This window comes from Anastrepha ludens, chromosome 2 (assembly GCF_028408465.1).
Source record: "Anastrepha ludens isolate Willacy chromosome 2, idAnaLude1.1, whole genome shotgun sequence".
NCBI classification, from domain to species: domain Eukaryota; kingdom Metazoa; phylum Arthropoda; class Insecta; order Diptera; family Tephritidae; genus Anastrepha; species Anastrepha ludens.
In genome coordinates, this window is record NC_071498.1 from 65,753,447 (window position 1) to 65,770,909 (window position 17,463).

The 17,463-nt window shown below is 37.6% G+C and overlaps 4 protein-coding genes across 4 annotated transcripts; 2 read left to right on the forward strand and 2 right to left on the reverse strand.

The window, feature by feature from the left end:
- Positions 1 to 5,982: 5,982 nt before the first annotated feature.
- Positions 5,983 to 7,365, forward strand: LOC128871665 (probable RNA methyltransferase CG1239). Its single transcript, XM_054113604.1, has 2 exons — positions 5,983 to 6,910; positions 6,970 to 7,365. Exons 1-2 carry the CDS (start codon positions 6,053 to 6,055, stop codon positions 7,132 to 7,134), a joined length of 1,023 nt encoding a protein of 340 aa, XP_053969579.1. The 5' UTR covers positions 5,983 to 6,052; the 3' UTR covers positions 7,135 to 7,365.
- Positions 7,309 to 9,098, reverse strand: LOC128871663 (CCA tRNA nucleotidyltransferase 1, mitochondrial). The gene is made up of 3 exons (XM_054113602.1): positions 8,446 to 9,098; positions 7,786 to 8,376; positions 7,309 to 7,724 (listed from the first exon to the last, which is right to left on the reverse strand). Exons 1-3 carry the CDS (start codon positions 8,989 to 8,991, stop codon positions 7,374 to 7,376), a joined length of 1,488 nt encoding a protein of 495 aa, XP_053969577.1. The 5' UTR covers positions 8,992 to 9,098; the 3' UTR covers positions 7,309 to 7,373.
- Positions 9,099 to 9,667: 569 nt separating this feature from the next.
- On the forward strand, positions 9,668 to 11,085 carry LOC128871664 (glyoxylate reductase/hydroxypyruvate reductase). The gene is made up of 2 exons (XM_054113603.1): positions 9,668 to 9,949; positions 10,038 to 11,085. The coding sequence occupies exons 1-2, from the start codon at positions 9,738 to 9,740 to the stop codon at positions 10,939 to 10,941; spliced, it is 1,116 nt and encodes a 371-aa protein (XP_053969578.1). The 5' UTR covers positions 9,668 to 9,737; the 3' UTR covers positions 10,942 to 11,085.
- LOC128871662 (symplekin) lies at positions 10,926 to 15,520 on the reverse strand. Its single transcript, XM_054113601.1, has 6 exons — positions 15,308 to 15,520; positions 15,059 to 15,252; positions 13,805 to 15,001; positions 12,807 to 13,744; positions 11,697 to 12,613; positions 10,926 to 11,289 (listed from the first exon to the last, which is right to left on the reverse strand). The coding sequence occupies exons 1-6, from the start codon at positions 15,392 to 15,394 to the stop codon at positions 11,095 to 11,097; spliced, it is 3,528 nt and encodes a 1,175-aa protein (XP_053969576.1). The 5' UTR covers positions 15,395 to 15,520; the 3' UTR covers positions 10,926 to 11,094.
- Between the last annotated feature and the right edge of the window lie 1,943 nt (positions 15,521 to 17,463).

The following is a 17,463-nucleotide window of genomic DNA, read 5'->3' on the forward strand; positions in this document are numbered from 1 at the left end:
TTTTGAATGGCCTCTACGGATAAAAAACGTTTTCCTTTCATGGTCAAATGCAATTTTCCAAATAGGTAGAGTCACATTGAGCCATATCTGCCGAATACGGTAAGTGATGGATGATTAAAATGCGATTTCTAGTCAAAAAATCAGTCACAAACGAACTCCCTTGGAATCGTAAAAACAAATAAGCATCGACTTAATTTTTAACTTCTCCAAATGCGATTTTTTGGGTGGTGGTTGTCTGCGGCCTTCCATTCGGCACTTTGACCCTCATCACCAGTTACAATGTTTTAAAGAAAGTTTTCGTTTTTTCTCGCCTCTTTAATGAGTTAATTCTTGAATGTTGAATTCTGAGCAATTTTTGGTCGTCAGTTAACTTGTGCGGAATGAAACCTGCACAGACCTTTCGTAAGCCCAAATGATCAGTGAAAATGCGGCATTGGGACATACGGGACGTTCATTGTCATTTATATCCTCACAACCATCTCTGAAACGTGAAAACCAGTCATGAACTCTGGCACAAGATAGACAATCAGCGCCATACATTTTTTTCATCAATTCAAATGTTTCGGTAAACGTTTTACCTTTTTTGAAACAAAATTTAATATTAGCTCTTTATTCGAAACTCATTTTTGTACCGTTGGCAAAAAATGTTGAAACTAACTATTTAACCTAAAATTGTTTTCAGAAATGCACCAAGGCATTATATTAAAAAAAACCAACTAGGCAAATGAAGGTACTTCTTATTCGAAAACCTAAAAACCGGTGATAAAACTATTTTCTTTTTCAATTCATACACTTTTTCGAGACATTTCTCTTAATAATTTTATTAACCAAGTATACTCGTATGGCTATGTAAATATACTCGTCCTATCTGCTCTGTCAAAATTGCAAAGAACCTCTTCGAATCGTTCGAATCCAAGCAGAGTTTTAGGCAAAGCGATCCGTGCGACTGTCTTCCATCTGCAGCTAGAAAGCGTAATGGGTACTGCACACATATAACAAAAAATATGGCTAGCTTCTATCAGGGCTATCAATGCAGCTTTTACCAATTCAGAGAAAGAGGTAAAAGCGATAGTTCTAGCAGACAAAATTCTATACCTCCTTGAAACACAGAACAAGTCAAGATCCACGTCGTAGCCAACCTGAAGATCAAACGAAAATCAAAAAATAATATTATATTTAGGTTCGATAGGCAATTGAAAAGCAAAATTCTCTCTCGGCTAACGAAATATTGCTCTATACGTCTTCCAAACCAAACTCTATGGCTTGACGCTACCGAAGATAGATAGAATAATGAACTACGAGTTTTAAATGTAAATTGTGAAATTCATAAAAAATACGGCTACTGGTATGGATTTGGTCATGTCATAAATATACCTCCGATGAAAAGATTCAATAACTATTAGGGTATAACAAAAGCAAAGGAGCCTCAAGATATTGGAAGGGCAAAAGAAATAATTAGAGTAATTTGCAAAGGAGAGACTAAGGGGAGGACCAAAGAAAAGCCTTGTGGCTCGGTGGCTGATAGATAGAGTCGCTCTTATTCGAAAAGTTTGATACGATGCCGTGACGCACTTATCATGCTTTACTTGAGCTGCGCGACGAGCTGTGAGTAGGTGGATTCAATGCGCTTGTTAGCTCACACTGGTGCGCCGCTAATCAACTTCTGATGAAAGGGAACTCTTGGAAAGAGTCGCTCTTGCTGAGAAGAGGTTGTAGATCCGATATGGTGGAGCAGTCGTGGTACATTGTGCAAACTTATTTTCACGACACATACATAGCAAGTATAAATAAATAAATAGAAAAGGTAGTTGCGCCCTTCTGTCACCATTCTCGACGCAGTCAAAAGCTACTAGTCTCTAGCAGCAATGGAATGGGCAAACCTGGGTTTTCTTCCACACCTTCGGCTATAACAGCAATATTTTCGGCTATTCTTGAGCGGCGTGCACGGGTTTTATTCTTCACATCACTAACTTGTCCCAACAGCTCGACTTTTTTCACCAATTTCTGTATTGCGGTCCGACAAGATGCTTCACGATGACCCAAAAATGTTCGAATTTTACGAACCGTCTCTGCCAAATTTTCACCATTTTTATAGTGAATTTTAATAATTTTGGAAATGACCATTTGCCCAGTCCACTTGCCACCTCACAATGGTCCAATAATGGTCTTAACAAATATTCTTATACAAGTAAAATCGTACAGTTATAACTGTGTATGTTATTTGATTTTTTTTCCTTGTTCACTCCTCTTGGGAGCATAGGGCCTCGACAAGATTCTTCAATCTTACACGGTTCTGTGCTGTTGTTTTTGCACCGTCCCATAAGATATCGGCATCTGCTAGTTCGCGCAGCATCGACTTTCTCCAAGTGTTTTTTGGTCGACCGCGACCTCTGCTCCCTTGTGGGTTGCAGTCCAGAACCATTCTCGTTATGCTATCTGGTGGTTTTCTCAATGTGTGACCTATCCATAGCCATTTTCTGCGTTTGATTTGCCTAAGGATGGGTTCCTCGTTCGTTAATATCCACAGTGTGTCGGTACTGATGGTATTTGGCCTGAATATTCTGGAGTTGATGCGGAGGCATTCGTTGATGACAACAAGACGAACTTCACACATGAGCCGAATATTCGTAGTTTAATGCGCCTGGAGATTTGCGAACTCCCCCGTACTGTATGCATTCGCCTGAATGCCGCCCTTGTTATTTGATTTATAACAACATAAAACCATAAGAAGCGAGATAAACACACATTCATACATAAGTATCCATATGTAACTGTATACCTATATGTATAGATACCTATATATACCAAAGGAGTGAAACAAATTGAAAAACCCCTAAATCCAAAATTTCTCGATCGATTAAATGAATTGGTTGCGAATGCGTTTGATCGCCTTAGATGTAAAAATCAGCCTCCATACTCGCATTTTTTTACGCCGACGGTAACGGTGATTTGCATATTTTTTTATCGTTTAACGGGATTACTCTGCTCGCGTGTGCCATGCCGAAAGAAAGGTAGTGTAACCTTTTAGAGAAGGTGTGGCAGAATTGTGGGAAATTTGCATAACATTTTTTTCAAGCGTTAATAAAATTCGATAATGTGCATAAATAACTGCTTGCGGTAAATTTTTTCAATAATCTATCAGCATGCACATGTACGTACATGTATTACCGGACGACAGTAAAAGTTATCAAAGAATAATTTCATATGAACATGAAACTATTTCATATAGTAATTCTGCATACTCAGTTCTTCAACTCCTTGTCAATTTAATTTTTTAAAGGGATTTAGTTTCAATGGATTAAGTTTTCGAAAGATGTTCGGAACACTTATGTATACTGGTTTTATGACATTAGTATGGATATCAAACGAAAGAGGATACATCCAGCTATTAAGAAAAATCGTTCTCTACGTTTCGCCAGGACAAATGTGGTAAAATAATGTCCTTTGAAATCCACGATACACCCAATGATTACATTTTTTTTCTAATAGCAGTCGCTTTTTGGCAGACAATGGCAAGCCGCCAAGAATTTTTTTGGCATAAAAACCAACTGCCGTTTGGATATGGCATAAAATTTTCCATTTGTGGAAAAATGTCAAGGAGGAGGAGCTCGGCCCAACACCCGATAAAGGTTACAAGGACAATTTTATATATGTATATTAGTTTTGGGAAAAAGAAGTCCATTATTTTTATTTGTTATTTTGCGTAAATAATTTAAAACTGCTTATGATCGATCTTTAGCTCCTGGGCGACGCTACGTTTACTAACATTCCGGTCAACTTCGATTATTTCTGTGATTTTCTCGACATTTCCTTTAACATCAAAAATACCTGAACGGAATCGACGACGTAATTACCTGTTAAAAAATCGGCACCATAAACACAAATTCACAATTTCAGCGGCCTGACTTGCATTTTCGCCTTTATTAAAGAAAAACTGTAAAGTGTACCGATTTCTGTATTTCTTTTTCCTGGATAACAAAAAAGTTTATTTTCATCGCACGGTGTGATATTATTGCACATTTTTTAACTTAGATACTTTTGCAAATTGTTTCTATAGTATTTGCTTTAATGGGACTTAAAACAGTTGATGTAATTACTGATGATGTGATGTCAAGTCACATGCTAAGATATGATATGTTAATCGGTTAAGCCATATGCCGGCGGTTTGCACTTAGCTATCAAGCCTAAAATATTATATATAAATATATGTATAATTGGCGCGTACACCCTTTTTGGGTGTTTGGCCGAGCTCCTCCTTCGATTTGTGGTGTGCGTCTTGACGTTGTTCCACAAATAGAGGGACCTGCAGTTTCAAGCCGACTCCGAAAGGCAATATTTTTATGAGGAGCTTTTTCATGGCAGAAATACAGTCGGAGGTTTGCCATTACCTGCCGATCTTGCCGTTCTCTAAACTTAATCCCGATGAAATATAGTTTTCTGGTGACTAAACGTCAAAACTTTGTGTTTTCTGTCCGCCTTTGGATAATACACCTCTAAAAATTAAATGTATAAAAAAGAACTTGCACTTCAGAAATGAATTTCTTCGTTGTTTTGCCGAATATTGCTGAATGTACTCAAATAATTTCTCATTCTTTAACTCCAATCAATCTCTACCTCTATTACTACCATAACTTTTTTATATTTCCTGCTACAACTTCAACTTCATTACTACTACTGCTTTTTTATTACTATTAATAGCGATGTTTTAGATGGCTTGTTAACTATTTATTGAATGTGGGAATCTCCCTTATTTGCATGACAATTTTCACAGAGGCTCACTTTATTTTAAACCGGAAAGGCTTTGGCATTATTTAAATGAACTAAAGAACACTAAATAATATTTGGTGAATATCTTTTATTAATTTAAAGCACTTTATTGCGTATTTTTTTCAATTTTTGCTCAACCTTCAACAGGACACAAAAAGTAAAAATGTAAGCTACGAATGTCGTCACAGCTATCAGCTGCTGTTTGTTTACAAATAACGGTCGCAAAGTGACGTGATCTTCAATAAATCGTGCATGATTTAAATCCTATTAAACAAAGTGTTTAATATTTTAGAAAAGAAATGTTTACTCGCAGCAATGACGTCATCGCCTGTCAAAATCGCGAAAAATAAAGTAATAGTGTTTTGAAGGCGCCACCTTCTATATTTTGTATACTGTGAAATTACGCCTGGTGTTGCAAAGTAAAAAAACGAAATCCTTGTGAATGCGGCTCTCGAAAGTACTCGAGAATTTAAAAAAAAAATCAAACCGCTGAAAAACAAAGCAATATATTGTATATAATAAATATATTTATCAAAGATTTTTCATTGTTGCTTCTTTGCTTTAGTTTTTCGTACGCACATGTCACAAATAGGCGACATATTTTGGCAGATGGCACTGAAGCTGTGGGAATAACTACAAGGTGACGCAAAATTAATCAACTTGTTTTTGAATAACTTTTTTAATAAATAAAATATAATATAAAAAATATATATAATATATAAAATAAAAACTATTTTGAGTGATGAAAATCTTTCTTTAGAATTATATTGCTTGTACGTTTGTATACTGCAGCTGCCTAATTATTCACAAGTGTCTAATATGTTTGACATGCGACACCATTTGCAAAAATTATAAATCTCCCGATAAGGGATAATTTTTCGCTATAAGCGAGTTCGAATGTTATTTTGCAGCTGAATCTATTGAAAGTGGTATCGGAAAATCAGCGGATTTGTTTTTTTTTTTCCCTTCGCCGTCTCTATGTAACTGTCAGAACAGAAAGAAACAAGGCGAATTCATTCATTCATTGTTTTCTACCTTGCTGTATAAAATAATCGATTTAAGGCAATCTCCAAATGTCGCCTAATATTTTAGTAATTCCAGAAAAGCTATTGAATCCATTGATTGCAATTTCTGTAGTAGTTTTAAACGTTCCGCTATTTGTACTGAGTATAGCTGTAAAAACATTGAAATGCAACACTCTTTTGCTTTCGTGCATCTATTGTGAACGATCAGTACAAAAAGAAGAGGTTATTTAAAAACATGTTTATTTCAACCAATTCATTAAATGGATATATCTTTCGAAGTTACACAAATAAACCATTTCGAGGCACAAAAAATTGCCAAAAAGAGAAAACTTACGAATGACATCGATGATAATGGAAGTGAAGTCAAAAAATCAAAATTACAGACTGAGCAGAGCGCCCCTGAAAGAAACGCAGTAACAGCTGGAAGTGGTTGCAGTAAAACGTTGACAAACGTGCGTGATTGCGAGGCGGGAACAAAAGTACAACCAACCAAGTCATTCGCTCATCAAAGTCCCAAGAAACGGTTGCAATTAAACACTGTTTCCCCGAGCGGTTCTCCACAAAAGCAAGCAAAAGAGAAATTTATTTACGGCAACTATAATCAGTATTATGGGTATCGAAATAAGGGCCGCGAATGTCGTGATATACGTCTGGAAATGTTCATGTCACGTTCAGAGCTTTTCCAAGACAAAAGAGTAATTGATATTGGTTGTAATAGCGGACTTATAACTATGGAAGTGGCAAAGCGACTTGCGGTTAAAAGCATTGTTGGCTTAGACATAGATCGCTCGCTTATCAGTCAGGCGAACAAAACGTTAGTACGGCAAAAGAAAGCGCTACCTTTAGAAAATGAGGCACGTCGTTTACATAAGTTTCCCTACAATGTAAGCTTTGTGCATGGCAACTATGTGCTGCGAGATGATGTTTTGCTTGAAATTGAACATGAACAATTTGACGTGATACTCTGCCTGTCGATAACAAAGTGGATACATTTGAATTTTGGAGATGCAGGCTTGAAACAAGCATTTCGGCGCATGTACTTGCAACTTCGAAGTGGCGGCAAACTTGTACTAGAAGCGCAACCTTACGATAACTATGGGCGTCGGAAGAAAATGAATGTGAGTAATGTGAAAGATAAAATGAACTTTAAAAATCTACATGGAATACTATTTTTCAGGATACCATAAATGCTCATTATAAGGCAATGACGTTCTTTCCCAAACATTTCACTGACTATCTACTTTCTGCAGAAGTGGGTTTTGAAGGCGTCGAATTGATGGGTGTACCTGAAAACTGTGAGGAGGGCTTTAAACGGCCAATACAGTTATTTCATAAAAAATAACGGTCATCTCACCAGTTACTGTGATAATGTTACTATAACTATAATATTTGAGTTTAATAGGCATGAATGATAAATATTATATTTGCTTAGAAAAAATTATAAGCAGTACAAATATTTCGATGATAGATAAAAAAAAGTTGATTTGAAATCCAATTTCCACAGACTAACGACTAATTTGTAGTAGATAAATCTTCATAAAATATATTGTTTTCAGTAATGGCATTATTTCAATTTCAAGTTTATTGCGATTTACGTTTCTTGTTCGGCGTATTAGGCGGGGATTCTATCTTTTCTAGCACTTTTGGTAGGTGTTGCCCTAACAATTCTTCACCACTTGTTGAAAAATTACTTTCGATCCATATTGAGCGGAGCATTGTCATGATGGCACCCATACGTTTGTCTGCTGGTAAGCCGCGTTCCTTGAGCATGCTGCCACTGAGTGGAAAGCGTGGTGTTTGCCATGCCTTTAGATTCTTGTAACGGTCTGTCTGGTTTGTATATTTCAGCAACTCTTCAACAAACTCACGTTTAGCATACGGTTGCAAGCAAAGTCGTTGATAATCACGCAGCGTAATAAAATCCACTCCCACCTATAGAATTTAATAAGCAAATATTATATTATATGTACATATCATTTGTTTCCGTAATTACCTTTTGCCGATTCTGTGTGATGAATAGCGCCAAATCACGTTCATGTGCTGACAATTTGAGTCGCTGATGCAACTGCATAGCATCCTCAGGCGTATGCAGTAATGCACACATATATAATATCGGTAATTGAGCGGAAGAATAATTTGCCAAATCAGAGTAGAGCCGTTTAAACTCATCAATGTTAGGCTCAGCTGGCAACCCGCAATAGGGCGCAAAACCACATGCAATCATTTCTTGTACCAACTCGCAACCGAAATTTCCTATCACAATCTTTTGCAATTCCGCCCATATACGCTCGCCGCTAATGCGCGCCAAGCCATCAACATTTTCACGGATAGCTTTTAAAGTTTCAACATCATGTTTAGAGGGTTCGCGTGCTATACGACCATAGAAGCGAAAGTAACGTAAAATACGCAAATAATCTTCTTTAATGCGCACATCTGCATCGCCAACAAATACGACGCGCCGTTGTTGCAAATCATCATAACCATAAAAGTAGTCGTATAGTGTGCCATCAAAGCCGAGAAACATGGAATTTATAGTAAGATCGCGCCTATTCGCATCAAACTGCCAGTCAGTTGTAAATTGTACCTGAATAATAAGATAATATAAAAAACGAAATATATGCATATACTCTTCAATTAAATATGCATCACTTACTTCAGCATGTCGGCCATCGGTGCGTACATCAATACGTAATGTGGTCACCTCGAAATTCTCCTTATTGTTTATGCGAGGTGTTATCGTGCCATGTTTCTCACCCTTCGCGTTAATCATGCGCACCTCTTCTTTGGTAAACATTTCTTTCATCTGATCTGGTGTTGCTGTAGTAGCTAAATCGATGTCTTTTGGTTTTATTCCCATAACAATATCGCGCACTGCTCCGCCTGCAATGCGTAGCTCATAATTATACCGCTTGAAAATGTCGATCAATGCTCGCAGTTCATCTGTGAGAATGCTTTGGAATTCACTAGTATCTATTTTTTTAAAAGCAGGATTGGAGCGCATTTTAGATGGAACCCCAAGCTGTTTCAAAATTGGCTGCGATGCAGATGAATGGAGTGATGGTTTTTCTGAAGTTTCTGCTGTATGATTCACTGACGTCATATGCCTTGCTATGTTTATACTGAAAGTTCTAGTCAAATTCCTTTTATCCGTTATATGCGTTTGACAAACTCTAGCAAAAATACTCAACGTCTTTTTCATTACTTCTAATATAAAGAAAATATTGTTTGAACTGCATGAGGAAGTAAAATGTTTTGATATGCAATTTTGTTGTTGCAAGCTGAGAAAACAGCTGTTTTGTCAGCGCCGTAACTTTTATAAATAAATCAGCCATGAGATATAAAGGGATCACTAGTCACGTCGTAAAAACGTGACAGAGCTTCCTAATCCTATCTGCATACATACCCGTTCGCGCGGCAGTCGGTTCTATGTAACTGTCACTTGGGCATTATTCCTCGTATTTTATTTATTTATTTATATTATTAATGGAATCAATTATAAGTACATGTGCATGTTGGCATCATATGTATGTTAATAATTTTAATATTTAATTTTAGGAAATCCGCTTTAACACGAGGACCATACACTATGTAAATAATAACTCAACAACCCAGTCGCGTTCCGTAATAGTGCAGTTACTCGCAAATGCAAAATTCGTGCAAAAATGAAGAACTCAATTTATAAAAGTTTTCCTACTGCCCTTGATTTGTATGCCTATGGATCTTGTCTATGAAACAATTTTAAGTTGATGAACTTGGTTCTCCAGTTCGACATGTAGGTGTGTCAACTAGCATGGATAGGCGCTAAGCTCTCTGACTAACTGCACTATTTGGTTTACTTTGTTTCTTAACTTTTTTAGTTGATTTGAAAAACCAAACTGACGCACAGCTGATTCGTCCAACAGCTGTTGAAGTCGACAGCAACAAAAATAAACCGCAACTGCTGAAATGATACTAATTCCATTATTGACACGTTCCAGCAACCGTTCTGTGCATTTGCTGTGTACGTTATCGCCTACATTCTTAATCTCCGGACCTTCACAAATACACAAATTGGTGCCAAGTTCGTTGCAATACTCTAATATGGCTAGTGAACGCAAAAGTGTGTATGTTACACGTCCCGATGTTGCGCCAGTAGGCTTAGAATTGTTGAAGGCGGAGTAAGTAAAATTCTACATAAAATATTAGCAAAATATAATAAATTGTTACCCTATAAATAATAATAACAATATAATAAATTGTTAACAGGTGTAACGTTAGCAATTGGTCACAACCGCTACCGGTGCCACGCCAAGAACTACTGCGCCAAGTGGTTGGCAAGGACGCAATCTACTGTGCTTTAACTGATAAAATAGATGCAGAAGTCATTGAAAGTGCTGGCCCACAGTTGAAGTGTATAGCCACGATATCGGTGGGTTATGAGCATATCGATTTGGGTGAGTGCAAAAAACGCGGCATACGCGTCGGCTATACACCAGATGTGCTTACTGACGCAACAGCAGAGTTAACTGTAGCCCTATTGCTAGCCACCAGTCGACGTTTGTTCGAAGCCAACAAAGAAGTCTATAATGGCGGCTGGAAATCGTGGGCGCCCAACTGGATGTGTGGTCAGGGGCTTAAAGGCGCGCGGGTAGGTCTATACGGATTCGGACGCATCGGTCAGGAGATTGCGGCGCGTTTAGTACCATTCAAACCCAGCTTGCTGACATACACAACGCGCACTGAACGAGTAGCTAAAGCGGCCGAAGTAAATGCACAACGCGTTAGGTTCGACGAAATGTTATGCGAATCTGATTTTATAGTTGTATGTTGCGCGTTCACACCAGAGACCAAAGAAATTTTTAACGCGGCTGCATTCGGTAAAATGAAACCAAATGCGATTTTCATCAACACTGCACGCGGGGGCGTGGTGGATCAGCTTGCGTTATATGCTGCACTAAAAGAACGCCGCATACTGGCCGCAGGTTTAGACGTAACTACGCCGGAGCCGCTACCGCTGGATGATCCACTACTTAAATTGGAAAACGTTGTCATATTACCACACATTGGCAGCGCTGATGTAAATACGCGCATGGAAATGTCACGTATAACTGCCTTAAACATTTTGGCCGGTTTGAAAAGTGAGAAGATGGTAGCCGAGGTGTCAATGTGAAAGACCAAACACTTTTATTAAGGAGTTAAGAATTGTTACAGTTGAAACAAGTTATAAGCGGTTCTAAATATTTATATAAGACGTTTAGAAACTTCTAATTAAAAAAAAAACGCAATAATATAAATATATGTGTATTTATGCATATTATGGTGTCTAATCTTCGCCTGGTGGCAGCGGTTGTGCAGTAGTGGAGAGAATAGGTGTACCAATGCCGCCAAGTGTAGGGATAGGAGCTGGAACTGGCGCTGGAACCGGTGCAATAGGTATCGTTGCAATAACACCAATTTCTGATGGGTCTTCAATTTCCTTTTTAATTTGATCTACGCTAATGTAACCGCCACTCTCATCCTAGAATAAAATGAGATAAATAAGAAAAACTAATAATCAGACTTAACTTGAAACTAAACGCAAACAAATTGTGAATTCGGATGAGAAATTCTTTTGCATGCGTAAGCAACTTTTTAAGATTTAAATTATAGATAGAGCAAAACGACATTTCTTTTTGAGGGAAAGTTTCATGTTTTTACTGGATACATTTTTACTTGTAGGAATTCGCAAAGTGAACATGAACACGAATTCAAATTGCGATTTGAGTCTATGTTCTAAATTTAAATAAAAATTCTGATTATAGTGGAGAATGTCCTAAAATTCAAATGATTATATTACATTTGAATTTTATACTCTTGTTCAGTTTACAAGTTACACTTTTTTATATAGAAAAATACTGAAATCATGTAATTCCAGCCAACACTCACCGTTATAAATACGTCGACTGTCTTGCCAGAAATTATATCCAGCAATTGAGGTGTTATGCCGCTCATTGGTTCTTCCTGAATACTCTGCGCATATTCAAACAATGGTTGCCTTAAATCGGGGCACTGCTCCAAAGCACCTACAAGTTGCTGATTTGGTAAATGCAACAATACAGGCAGTGACTGCGGCTTTAAGCGTTGACAGCATTTGAGAAAACCTTCCCAAATCACTTTTTGCCGCCATACTTGCTTCAATATGAGGCGCTGCAGCAGATTTAGTACGAAATTCGTTAAGCGTGGATAAAGTGTTATACTTTGGATTATGGTACGCATGAGTAGTGTAGGTATGGGTACTACTTCGACCAGCTGCTGCAATACACCAATTAGCACTTCTTGTGTGAAAACGTCTTTCTCAGCCAAACATATTGAAGTAGCTTTAACTACAGCTTTTAAATCGCAAACATTCGTATCCATGGTATGTAAAGCGACGAGTATATCAGTAGGTGTGGCAGCCATCGTTTGATTAGCGAATTCAGCGCCAATGCCAAGCAAGCGATTGAACACCTCCTTAACGACGATTTGATTTAGTTTCAGCAGCTTTGGTAGAGAATTCAAAACTTCCTGGCGCGAGAGACCGCTGAGTACAGGTATTAACACACGAACGTCTCTGATTTTATTCGCATAGAGCTCACGTACACGTTGTACCAATTCTGGATTGGGGGTGGCCACACGCTCGGTAAGCAGATGAATAATGCGTATGACGAGCGTTTCGGTGCCTTTGGGGCAGTCTTCTATAAATTTAAGCAATGTGGGATCTTCGGCGCCCATTTTCTTTATTGTTGGATCGATGGAGCGTAGTATAGTTCGTTTCAAGTCGGCTCCAGTGTGAGTGTAAATATTGCAAAGTTTATCAAGGAAAGCTGAAATAAAGGAGGAATCATTAAACAAATAAGACGCCCGAATCAAGATTAATACCAAATAAATAAATGATGCATTATCAACAACTAGTTGGTAATCAGTAAACTTTCAATTACTTAATTCATTTATAAATCAATTCAGTGCGTAGCCACAGTACATAAAAAATTGAAATCACATCGTCAAATCTCCACTCACTTTTTGGCTTATAAGGTAATAGTGTCAGCATCGGTGTCATGCACGTCTTGACCGTCTCCTCTTTCCAGCCCGCTTCGGTCTCTGGTCGCCCATACTCTTCTGTGAAAATGCCGGGAGGTGGCACTTCTTTCTCCAGATGCGAGGCCCATTCCAAAGCGAATTCTTCAATTCGATTCGGCAACACTTTGTGTATGTGATACAGAGTAACGATATGATCCAGTGCTCGCTCTCGCAAATCGGTACGTTCATGTACGGAAAACATTAGAAGCACTCTTATCAGTTTATTCTTTCGCGGTGGCCGCATAACAGCCAAATCTTTTAACAAATCCATTCCAGGATTAACAAACTCCTCGGAGAAGCACATTTCCACAAGCTGATTAAGCGCATCGTCCGGCAGCAATGGTGCTTCCAGAAAGATACGGCGCATTAATATAATTTTATCCTTCAATTCGCATGTTTCGCGCACTCCTCTAATCAGTTGGCTCAAGAGCTCGTTGTAAGCATAGTCGGGTCGATTTTCCGACTTTACGTAGGAGTGTCGTGTGAAACCCTGCAGTAGACAATACTCTTCATATAACCACGAAAAGGCCAAATCAATGCGCTGTCTCACATCGAGCATAATAAAATCGAAAATGAAGTAGCGCACTTTGTCAGGAAATGTTGCAGCCATAACAGTTAGTATTTTACGGCGCTTTGCAGACACTCCGCCCACAATGCACTGCCGTTCCGATTGTAAAACGTGCTTTACAGCCTCCAAAAGAAACTTCTCTTTAACTGGACGTGAAAATTGTTTGGTTACCTCTTGTAACTTGAGTGTCTTGGCGCGCAACTTCATACGCTCTATCAGCTCTTGTTCTCCTTTCACACGCTCCATGTTTTCACGCAATTTCTTCGTTGCTTCGTCTTTTCTCATTTGATCTTCGTCAATTGGTTGTTCACTTAAAATAAAAGTATATTTACTGGAAAATATTCATAATCGTTATTTTGTAGGTCATTACCTTTCTTTGGTGTCCATGGTTTCCATCCGTCGTGGTCGCAGTGGAATCTCCTTGCTAAAGGCTGCGGCACCTGGCCCAACTTTTTGCGTTGTCATCTGCTCGCCGAGAAATTTTGCTATCTTTGTTACTTGCTGCTGTATGGACATATCGCGAATGGGTGCATATTCATTTAAGAAATGATCTGGCACTTCGTCGGGCAACTTTGGTAAAAACTCAACTACTAAATTGACTACCACATCAGTAGCTCGCAATTGTTCAGCCAAGAACTTTTCATTTACACGCAGGCAGCGCTGACGCTGTTTCTCTAACTCTTCTTCGTCAACTTCCATCTCAATCTCTTTTGCAATTTCATCGTCTACACCTGATTTAGCTCTGCGCTCCTGTTGCCTATTTATGGAATCAAGACGCATTTTCTTATTAAGACTACTTGTGGCGCCCTCTAATATGCGTTTTTGTCGTCGCGTTTGCTCCTGCTTATCCATCTTCGGTACCGCGCGCTGTATTTCACCCTGTGATGCACCCAAATCTAACAACATGTGACGTATCGATGCCTGATATTCGTATGATCCACGATTTTTAAGCAACGCCATTAATTGCATTTTCAAACTTTTACGTACGGAACTAGCCTGCGAATCTGTGAGCGTAGGGGGTAGATTTGAATTGAGTTGCTTAAAGGCATCCACAACAGGGCCCATAAGACTTGGACGCAATTTTGCTATTGTACAAAGACTGCCAGTGCAAGTGATAAGATTCACAGAAGAAATGTGTGTAGCCGCGTGAAATTTCAACAAAATATCGAAAATATTAAGCGCTTCCTCCTCCAACTTCTGCCGTTTCACTAATCTAAAATTTATAGGTACATCTTCGAGCGAAAAATCATTATCTTTCTTTTGACTGTCTTCATCTGGATAGCTTTGCAGCACTACAACGCCTTCCAGAAATTTAATGGCATTGGTACGAATGCCATCGTTCTCGTTGTCAATTAGATCCAAGATTTGAGCCTTTACCAAACTTAGTACACTCCAAGCTTGTTCAGCGCTGTCCGATATTTCTCCTGTGGCACAAATCCACTGTAGGCCATTTTTATATATGCTGCCGCATGCTTGTATGACGCGCTTAATCACTTGAGGCGACCGGTCGCGTAGAAGCATTGAAATAACGCTTATCACTTGTGGTAACAACTCCACCTTGACTTTACTGAAAGAAACATTCTCAATCTAATTTTTGTTTAACTTTAGGCACCAGAAAACTCACCATATTTGCTCAATGAAGCACACGACTTGCTTTCGGACATCTGCATTTGCATCATGCGCTAGCGAGAGTATATGTTCCGAAAATTCTTCCAACAGCTCCACACATGAGCCCAGAATAGTTTCCTGCACCTTAACCAACAAATCGCATTTGGTCATAGATTCAGCGGTGGGCACCTCATTTAGCCATTCGATTACCTGAGATAAAAAACTAAACTTTCGACAAAATTCCTTTTTAGCCATACTAGCTTACCTTGCTGCGTGCATTCGCAGTTTTTTCATCTGTGAAAAGGTTTACTGCTTCGCCTAGAAATTGGCTGCGTCCTAAAAGCCCCTCCATATCTTCTATTTGATTCAGAAACACAAATACTTATGCGAATTCTGCCGGAAATTTTAAGCAGACGCACTAATCAAAAACTTTTAACAAATAGACTGAATGCTGTGCACACTCACCGACGTAAACTCAGTCCCCTGTGAGTGTGTTTGTGTTTGGTTGTATCTACACAATGTTGCCATTGCTATTTTTGCTCACACCATTTTTCACACATCCTCGTTATAAGTTTAAATTTTTCATTATTTAATAAACCAAAGCCAAAATCCAAATAGTCCATTTATCTATAATTAACATTAGTTTTAAGTTATTTTAATAAAAATTAAAATTTTTCTAAGTTTATTTTGTAATTGATTTCGAAATGTGCTGTCTGGCAACACTGTGTGGTGAGAGAGCAATCAGCTGTCACGGTTCTACGGGAATTTTCCATACTTTTTGCAATACAGGGTTGCAGATACAAACCTCAAGTAATTTAGTGCAGTGGTTCTCAAGTCCTTTGTGTGTCTTTACCTAATTCTACATCTACAATGACAAACGTTTATAACTTGTAACTTATGTTAAAGGCATTTATATAAATCCTTAAATATCCCACAAACTACGTAAATCTCGCAAACTGATTACTGTCTTTATTTGCTTGAACATCTTGCTTGCGTTCTGCTTTAAGTCAATTAATCAAGTAATAATACGTTCACATATAAATAGATGAACTACTTTTTCGCGCTTAACTCAAAATCCGTAATTTAAAACGCGCGATTTCCCATACAAAATTTCTCTCCCAAAATCTGAGATTATAAAATAATCCTAGATAATAACAATACTTTTTGACATACAACCCTGTGATTTCTGTGTTATCGATAATTATTATTACGAATGTAAGGAGAAATATCAAAATAAAAACTAAATGAAATGAATGCCGGCAAAGAAAACAGGTCTGTTAACATAATTCTAATAACATTTTTGTTAAATATTATTAATTATGGATTCATTTTACGGAGAAAAGCGTGTATCCAAAAACGTTTAGTCCTCTTATTACTAATTATGAAATGTAACATAGAATATCCCATGCGCGTTGCTGCCATAAATTTTTGCAACCATAGTAAACGTCGCATACGGATTTCCTCGAATTGTTTACTATTAGCAGCCAATTAAATTAGCTATTCCTTCTCCTTGTATTTTCTTCATAGCGTTAATAATATTTAAAGAAACCAAAAACACCGAAATATTCCAGCAAAATAATTTCTATGAAGAAAAACCTCTCAAAGCAGTATTGACAGTTGATTGTCAATTTTGCAGGTAATCTGCCCTATGTGAACGGGTAAATTAATTTGGTGGATTTATAGGTGATTAAAATGCATATGTGAACGTATTATAAGCCAGGGTTTCAAGCAGGTGAAGGCCGGCAGTAAGAATAAGCAGAAAACTATTTATAATAGGCTCTCATATAACCAGATTATCTATTTTTTCTAACTTAATTATAGATTCGCACATAATTAGATTATCTACTTCTTCGAGCTTATCTCCCAATCCGCAATTAAAAAGTGAAATTACCCATTCAAAATTTTTCTCCCGAAATTCGAGATTATAAAATATTCTTCCGCTATTATAAAATAATAATGACTATAAATATATATATTATGTTGCTACAACAATAACTGTATGGCGATGATTTAAAACTATTTGATAATTGCTGTCAATGCAACAAGATTTAAAGACAAACTATCATTCAAACAAATCTCTGAATGTTATATGTTATATATAAAGAGGAACTCTTCATTTACTTTATCAAATGTTATTTCTTAAAGAGTGATGGTATTCGACATTGGATATTCGGCATTGACATTGGCATTATAAGAAATATTTAAGATATCCTTTACAAGAAAAATTTTGTATAATTTCCTAGATCATTCTAAGGTCGAATACGCATATCCGATTTCTAATTTACGCTTTCTTTCAATTGGATTTTGTTTTTTGTTTTTTGCAAATCGAATATTATTTATATGTGTTTTGTTATTTGCATGCTGTTACTTGTAAAAAAACAATAAGTTGATTTTTTAATTATTCTTTTTCATATAACACAA